This window comes from Lupinus angustifolius, chromosome LG18 (genome assembly GCF_001865875.1).
Source record: "Lupinus angustifolius cultivar Tanjil chromosome LG18, LupAngTanjil_v1.0, whole genome shotgun sequence".
NCBI classification, from domain to species: Eukaryota; Viridiplantae; Streptophyta; class Magnoliopsida; order Fabales; family Fabaceae; genus Lupinus; species Lupinus angustifolius.
In genome coordinates this window covers 4,981,006-4,990,024 of record NC_032026.1, presented here as the reverse complement: position 1 = coordinate 4,990,024, position 9,019 = coordinate 4,981,006, and the positions used below count along the sequence as shown (strand labels likewise).

Below are 9,019 nucleotides of genomic sequence, written 5' to 3'. Positions count from 1 at the left end.
TTCATGGTATGCAAAAACCTTGTAATTATACCTTAGTGCGCATATTTAAAAGATTTGAACTTAATTTGTCCAATTTTTTTGGGTCATGTTGTTGAAAATTACATATTGATATAAGATGTATATTGTAAAGGAACTTCATTGAAGATCATTTGTAGATAAACAATATATCAATGTCACTTGATATAATGTCCAACAAAAAATCACTACATATTTATTATTTTTGTTGTTAGTATTTTCCTTGCTCTATATTACTATACAGCTGTAAAGAGTATAATATTTGGTAAGAATTTAAAACATTCTAGATTTTTTTTGTATATATTGTTTATTCATTAATGTGAAATGTAAGATTGGTTATGAAAATAATTTAAAGCAAAAAATGTAAAAAATAAGAAAAATGTTGGTTCAATTTCCATGTGATATGTTTTGGTAAAAGTATCCATACAAATCAATTTGATTCCAAACCTGGAAGCCTTATGCTCCTCATAAAATTCTGGTTTTACCCATTTCATGATGTTTTAAATACATGAACATTTTTTACCCATGGTCTCATTTTTATACGTATGTGAAAAAAATAATATATATGATATTTTTCAATCTTTTTTGAAACATTTTTTTATCAAAAAGGGGTAAGATAAATAATTTTACGAAGTCATTAAAAATTCATACGAATAACTTAAGGTGTCATTCAAAGAATATTGGATGTTACTACATTCTTCGCTCATAACCGACTTCAGAACCCATTTTTCTAATATACTAGTCGATTTTATCAAAGAAGATTTTCCAACGTTTTCTCAAATGAAACATCGGTGGCGACTCCATAACTCCCTTATTCCCCCGGGTGCTACAATGAACAGTAAGAAGAAGCAATTGAAAGCTAGCACTCGGACAACAAGATGCTAGATCAAAAAAGTAAAGGAATTGAGGGAAGTGAACACCAATTTATAGGGGGAAATGGGTCCAACATATAGGCCTCAAATGGTCCACCACCTTTCAAAGATTGTCAAAAACACATCTTGGCTGTCCAAAAACCATCAAGTACAGATCTAATGATAGGTATATGAACCGAGACATTAAACATTAATCGGCTGACAAAATGACCCATAGATGCAGACAAGACAAGTACCCAAGCACCACCGACATGTCAATCAACCAACCAAATGCACAGAAGTGAGAAGACACAACTAGATCAAGTAAAAATGTCTGAATTTTAGAAATAATTCCGGGATTTAATATGGAGAATCATAAACTTTCAAAGATTAAGGGCAAGACACTTGGACCTTTCACCTTCAAAGACTAATGTCTATTGTCTCGCCCACACACGACCATACCACTTGGCTCGGACAACTAATTCAGTTTACTGTCAAGATTGGACAACACTAGACCGAACATTAGGATCTAGGTCCATCACTTGGCAAATAAGATTCCGCCCATGTGGTTTTTGATCATGTCAAAATGGTCGACCTAGTTAAGGGAAAGTACGAAAGTGACAAGACGTGGCCTAGTCAGTACTTACAAATGAAAAGTCATAAAACTCTGTTATTGGATTGAGCATGTCGTCTCAACAACATAGAGCCATGCTAACAAGACTAAACATGTCGCTTAATTAGTGTGTACCCTTTGTCACACGACATCAGTAGGCCTTCTCTACGGCTACAATAGTTAGAAGGCATGCAAAGGTGACCTGCCCTGGCAAAAGCACTATGTCAATCAGAATACAAGTGTAAAAGGACAACCCGTAATGATTAAAACACTCTCTACCAGTTTATGCAATGACATGGCAAAGCGACACATCATTATTAAAGCACAAACAATAGAGTATGCCCCAATCAATTTCTCTATAAATAGATAGAACCTCTCACAAGGAAGACTTACTTACACTCTCATATTCTCACTCTGCCTTTTTTCTATCTACCTTCACTCATACTGACTTGAGCATCAAAAACTTTTTTCAGGTATTCACCCAAGATGATCGAAGATTAACTCTTTAATGAATACAATATAAAGATCTTGACTCTAACCTACCACCTCCATACAAAAGAATAGTTTTTACATTTCAATAAAATTTTAAATATATCAATATAATTTAATATTTTTAAGTTAGCTTTCCCTATTTTAACAAGAGTATAATATCATATCATTGTAAAAGTTTATACACAGTTAGTACATCATTCATTTATATTAATTTTTTTTAAGAGTTAATAATGATTAAACAAGAATGGTGGATGATATATGTGACAATATATAAAACTCATACACTTAGAAAAGACAACAGAGTAGAACGGGTGCAGATAATATTTTCCCATACACATATCCGTAATATTTATGGGTACTCGTGCAAGTATCAGGTGTGGATATTCAATGAGTTTCAAAGTTTAAGTATATATTTTATATAATAAATATATATGAAACAATTATTACACGAATAATAAAATTTATGTATATGTTAAATATATCATTATATTTAATCACTAAAATGCATTATAAATTAATAATAAAATAGATAATATATAATCATAAAATAATAAAAAATATAATATATATATATATATATATAATATTTAATTAAAATAAATTTATAAATATGCGGTGCCTACATAGCGGGTATCATCATATCCGTTCCACCCATACACTATTTTTACATGTACCTATTGTAGGTATTTTAGTGATATCCACATAACGAGTTTTTTGTCATCCCTCTATCTACACTATACATTTTTTTCTTTTTTAACAATACTTAAAGATATATTTATATTTCTCTCTATTTATATTCATTAAATGATGTCCCTACTATATGAGTATAGACTATTGCTTATTACAGTTTTATTAGTCTTTATAATGATTTTGTGATTGCAATTGCATCAATCATATTTTTCTACATTTTTCATAATTACAGTAAACAATCACAATATTAAATACATTTTATAACACTTAAATTAACATAAAATCTATTAATATATAATCTAATATAAGTCCACCGATATGTACTTGAATAAGAAATTTTGACAGTACATGGATTTTGTTAAAAGTTTTAACTTTTAAATAATAATTTGTGACCTAATGTCTCTTTTAGTCGGTTATGAAATTAATAACAAACCGTATTAATCCAGAAAAAAAATGCTATTATTCCCCTGAATCTGTCGTTTCCCTGCGGAACAAAGTTTTGTGACAGCTTGTGGGACTGTACAAAAATCAAGCATCCATGCTCATTTACATCATCTCTTGCCACTGTTGACCATTGTCAATTATTGCTGATTTTTTGGTAGATTTTATTAATTTTTTGGTACTGGTTTAATTAAATAAGTTTTAAATTCATATAAATATCATGATTACATAATTTTTATTAGGTAAACCCTTTTTAAGAATGAAAGAAAGTAAGGCTTTATAGTCCTTGGAAGAGACTACAACTATATTCGTCTTTGTAAAATAAGGATCTAAAATGAATAAAGTCTAAGAATGTATTAACACCAAAAAAATAGCATGGTGTTATGTTCTTCACCACTTAAGACTTGTGAAGTTTGTGCTCTGCAATTTTTTAGTTTTACCTGGTTCTTCCTCCAGTAATTTGCAGTCCTGAACATTAATAGTCAATACTTCCTCTGTGAATATTTAGTCATAACTTTTGCACATTTGTTTCCAATTCGATGCTTTCACTTGTGTGTTCTTGTATATAATTTTAATTTGTGCTTCAAATTATAAGCAAGTCTTATAATTATTGGAAATCCAATAATTTGAATTAGTAAGTAGATCTAAATCATTAGATTTCCTAAAATTGATAGTTAAGATATGAAGAAAATGAACATACATGGATTATTAAAATAAAAAGTTATATTTGTTCCTACCCGGCGAACCAAAGACCCACACGCTTGGTTGCCGATGTAGGTCTCGTGTGCATGGCCTACCAGAGTTGACCTTGGAGACATCCCCTGGCATGCCATCTGTACCTCACCAACCCACCTGCCAGCACGGTGGACAGATTGCAGAACGGCTACCAAACCAGCCATAGGCTAAAAGACAAGAGTAGCACAGAGTACGGTCCTGGCAGACCGCCTGACACGGAAAAAGCAGGCCCCAACAATACCCTTGGTCGGCTACGTGTTGCACTACCTGCCAAGAGCCCAAAGTCAGCTCTCCCCTCTATAAATAGGAGTCTCTACCAACAGGAAATATTTCAATCTCTCTATTCTCTAGCATTACTCATTTCATATTCTCATACTCCCATACATTTAACACCAAGTTCATACACTGACTTGATCGTCGGAGAACCTTTTTAGGTACCTCCACCGGCGGGTCCAGCTCTTCTACATCATCTTGTACTTTGACGTCCTTCCTCTTCTCCATCCTCAGCAGTTGATCAAGTATTGTTCCGTACCTTTGTGTTCTTGGAAAGAACATTGGCGCCGTCTGTGGGGAAACTCACACCATGGTGACTACCAGAAACCGAGCTCTATCTACCAGCCAAGTTGACCCTGCCCCAAGTACCCTCCCTCCACCAAGACAATCATCCCATCAGGCCAGCCGAAGCCACCATACCACTCCAAAACAACAACCAACCACCCAACACCTCCACCAGATGTTGGAACGCTAGGAGTGGCTCATCCAACAACAGGCCGACGTAATACAAGAACTCCGCCAATCTAAAATAAACCCTGGGGATCACTCGGAACGCCCTATTCACGAAAGTAACCGCGAAGAGTCAGCGAGCGAGTCCCGCCCACCATCCCAACAAACCCCGCACCACTCCTACGGTGCTAGACATCCCTTTACACCTACCATCATGGCTTACCCATTACCATCTCAGTTCACCCGCCCCACAAACATGGACCAGTACGATGGAACGGCGGACCCCCAGGATCACCTTGACGCCTTCGAGGCTTCTATGTTATTTCATGGGGCGACCGACCCCATCATGTGCAGAGCCTTCCCCCTAACTCTTAAAAAGGCGGCTCTCCAATGGTTCACCCGTCTGGCTCCAAACAGCATCAACACATGGGAAACTCTAGCTTTAGCCTTCAACACAAGGTTCACGGCAAGCAAGGAGCCACCCAGGTCGTCATACACACTGTCTGGCATTCGCTAAGGACCTAATGAATCCATCTGAGCGTATCTAGATCGGTTTAATACCGATGCCATGAAGGTGCGTACTCTGAGCCCAGAAGTGGTAGTGCATGTCCTCGTTATGGGACTTCAAGAGGGTCTTTTCTGCACGGAATTGGCCAAATACACCGATCTTACAATGGAAGACCTCCGCTCCAGAGCCCAACAATTCATTAATCTGGAAGAAACCCACCATATCCACACCCATACCGAGCCCCAGATACATCACCCCTCACGGGAAACCAAACGACCAAGACTCCATGACCACCCCCACGACCTACCCTCACTAACTAAAAAGGTCAAATACTCCACCTATACCTCACTGAACGCCAGTCGCTCAAGGATTCTGCAGGAGGTCCTCTCCACCCACCTCGTCCAACTTCCCCGCCCGCGCCCTACCAAGCCAGGCCCACAAGACCGATCCAAATATTGTGACTATCACAGTATGTTTGGTCACATGACCAATGACTGCACACAGCTCCGTGATACCATCAAAGATCTCATCCAGGCTGGTCATTTATAGCGGTTCATCGCGGGCTTGGAGCAACGCCGGCGATCGCCACAGCATCATCGACCGGAGCATTCAAGAAGGCGGTCCCCTCCGCAATTTGAACAATGGCGCCCTACCCCACAGCCTCAAGCGGATAGGCATAGAGCAGACAACCGAAAGCCAAGGAGCCCGGTTGATATCAATACTATTTCAGGAGGTTTTGCCGCCGGGAGCACCTCCAGGACCGCCCAGAAGAAATATGTGCGGGAGGTAATGCACGTCGCTGCCAGGAGCCCCAGCAGAGACAGAGCTCCCAGCAGAGACAGAGCTACAGATCAGCTCCCCCTATTACATTCGACGACCGCGATTATGAAGGTGTCGTCCGAGGGCACGATGACCCCCTCGTCATCACCGCCAAGCTCAATAACAAGAAGGTTAATCGCCTATTCATTGATCAGGGTAGCTCAGCTGACATTATCTTCCAAGATTTGTTTGAAAAAATGGAAATCCATGACCACGATCTGCTACCGTATGATGGGCAGTTGGTCGGGTTTGCCGGCCAGGGAATCACCCCCAGGGGATATGTAGAGATTTGGCTAACGATCAGCGACCACCCTATGAGTAGGACGGTCCAGACGAAGTTCTTAGTCGTCTAGTGCGATTCAGCATACAACGCCATTATCGACCGACCAACTTTGAACAAGCTTGAAACGATCGTCTGTATGCCCCATCTATGCATGAAGTTCCTCTCAATCAGCCTCCAAGTCTGCACAGTGAAAGGGGACCAGCACTTGGCTCGTAGCTGTTACCAGATGAGTCTTCGCCCCCACTTCAGCAAACAGCACGCCCCCCCTCCAAAATATCTCGGGGCGTGCATATGGTAGACCTGGATGTCCGGGCGGACGAAGGAGACTTTCGACCGCAACCAGAAGGGGAAAAAACAACTCTGCAGTTGGGCCAATCCCCAGGACAGGTAGTACCCTTCCGCCAAGCCAAAGGTTGAGGCTGGAGGCATCTTTGAAGGCAAACCAGGACCTCTTCGCCTGGTCAGCAGCAGACATGCCTGGTATAGATCCTTCCTTTGTCTGTCATCGGCTAACGACAAAACAAGGTGCTAAACCGGTGGCGCAAAGAAGGCGTAAAATGGGGGCTGACAGGACCAAGGAGGTCGCCTTGAAGGTAGCCGAGTTGCTAGAGGCGGGTTTCATCCACGAATCACATACACCACGTGGTTGGCGAATGTTGTGCTGGTGAAGAAGCTGTCTGGGAAGTGGCGGATGTGCGTGGACTACACGGATCTCAATAAGGTATGCCCTAAAGACCCTTATCCTCTTCCCAGTATTGACCATTTGGTGGATAATTCTTCAGGCTATCAGTATGTGTCCTTCATGGACGCATATTCCGGGTACAATTAGATTCCGATGTACCCTCCCGACTAGGAGAAAACAGCGTTCATCACTGATCAGACCGCCTACTGCTACACTGTCATGCCTTTTGGGTTGAAAAATGCTGGGGCGACATATCAGAGGATGATGAGCAAGGTGTTTGCCGGCCAGACTGGAGAACACATGGAAGTTTACATGGATGATATGATCACCAAAAGCCTCCCCGGCGAAGATCATGTGACCATTCTGGAAAATATTTTTCAACAACTCTACAAGTACAACATGAGGCTCAATCCAGAAAAATGTACCTTCGGAGTGGAGGCTGGCAAGTTCCTCGGTTTTCTTCTGACTAGTCGAGGGATTGAGGCAAATCCGTCCAAATGCCAGGCGATCATCGACATGAGGAGCCCCCGCACAATCAAAGAGGTTCAACAGTTGAATGGGCGACTAGCTGCATTGTCCAGGTTTCTCCCGTCCGCCGCCAAACATTCACTTCCCTTATTCCAGTTGTTAAAGAAGAGCAAGAGATTTGAATGGTCTGAGATTTGCGAAGTGGTGTTCAACACTTTCAAACAATATTTGGCCGCCCCACCTATTCTCTCTAAGCCAATGCCCGACGAGCTTCTGTATGTATATCTGGCCGTGTCCGACGGAGCAGTCGCGACCGTACTGACCCGAGAAACGGCAGAAGGACAACACCCTGTCTATTTCACAAGCAAAGCCTTGCAAGGCCTAGAACTAAGGTACCAGAAGCTAGAAAAAGTGGCTTATGCATTATTGATAGCCACGCGAAGGTTGCGCCAATATTTCCAATCTCATGCAACGGTTGTCAAAACCAACCAACCAATCAAGCAAATCTTGCATAAACCAGAATTGGCTGGGCAGATGATCACGTGGTCAATAGAACTCTCACAATTTGACATTCATTTCGAACCTCACACTACCCATTAAGAGCCAGGTCCTATCTGATTTCGTGGCCGAATTGGTCGTACTAGAGGGCGATCGAGAGCAGGTGTGGACTATCTTTGTCGATGGGTCTTCTAATCCAAGAGGCAGCGGGGCTGGAATTCTGCTAGAGGACGGGCAAGGAGTAACCATTGAACATTCCCTCACCTTCACATTTCCAACATCCAATAATCAGGCAGAGTATGAGGCTTGCCTCGCCGGATTACAGCTAGCAAAAGAAGTAGGCGCCCATAAGGTATTAATTTGCAGTGATTCTCAGTTAGCTGTCTCCCAAATTACAGGTGCATATCAGACCAAGGATACCCTCCTCGGGAAATATCTGCTCAAAGTAAAAGAGCTCATGGCCGACTTCGATGAAGCAACCATTCAGCATGTGCCCCGTGAAAGCAACGCCCGGGCAGATATCTTGTCCAAGCTCGCCAGTACCAAATGCCTCGGGAACAATCGGTTCGTCGTCCAGGGAACGGTCTACCACCCAAGTGTCATGACAGTGGAACAAGTGGAGATCCTAGACAACTGGACGGGCCCTTTCATCTGATACATCCTCCATGGTAACCTGCCCTCTGACTTAAAAGAGAAGCAACGGTTCCTCAGGTGTTGCTCTTGGTACACCCTGGTCCGGGGGACACTGTATCGACGGGGATTCACCACCCCCTTGCTTAAATGCCTTGGTCCGGAACGGGCGGATTAGTTCCTCAGAGAGGTTCATGAAGGAAGTTGTGGGCATCACTTGGGTGCCGCCTCACTCGCCAAGAAGGTGTTACGTGCTGGATACTACTGGCCCACAATGGAAAAGGACGCAGCGGACCTCACTTGAAAATGCACTTGTTGCCAACTTTTCGCTGACTTCCACAAAGCCCCGCTAGAAGAATTAACCACAACACAAGCGCCTTGGCCTTTCTGTAGGTGGGGTATGGACATTCTGGGGCCTTTCCCTCAAGCAACGGGACAACTGAAATTTTTGATAGTCGCCATAGATTACTTCAACAAATGGATAGAGACAGAAGCATTAGCCACCATCACCTTAACAAACATCCAAAAATTCACTTGGGGAAGCATAATCACTCGTTTCGGTATCCCGTCC

At 41.9% G+C, this 9,019-nt stretch overlaps 1 protein-coding gene across 1 annotated transcript; it reads left to right on the top strand.

Annotated features, from left to right (window-relative positions):
- On the top strand, window positions 6,644-8,801 carry LOC109332484. Its single transcript, XM_019567466.1, has 4 exons — window positions 6,644-6,763; window positions 7,024-7,794; window positions 7,922-8,401; window positions 8,511-8,801. Exons 1-4 carry the CDS (start codon window positions 6,644-6,646, stop codon window positions 8,799-8,801), a joined length of 1,662 nt encoding a protein of 553 aa, XP_019423011.1.

Coding starts and splice junctions, on each gene's coding strand:
- LOC109332484 (XM_019567466.1), top strand. CDS start 6,644: ATGCCTGGTATAGATCCTTCCTTTGTCTGTCATCGGCTAACGACAAAA. Junction 6,764..7,023: donor CCAAGGAGGTCGCCTTGAAG/GTAGCCGAGTTG, acceptor CCTCCCGACTAG/GAGAAAACAGCGTTCATCAC. Junction 7,795..7,921: donor ATTTCCAATCTCATGCAACG/GTTGTCAAAACC, acceptor CTACCCATTAAG/AGCCAGGTCCTATCTGATTT.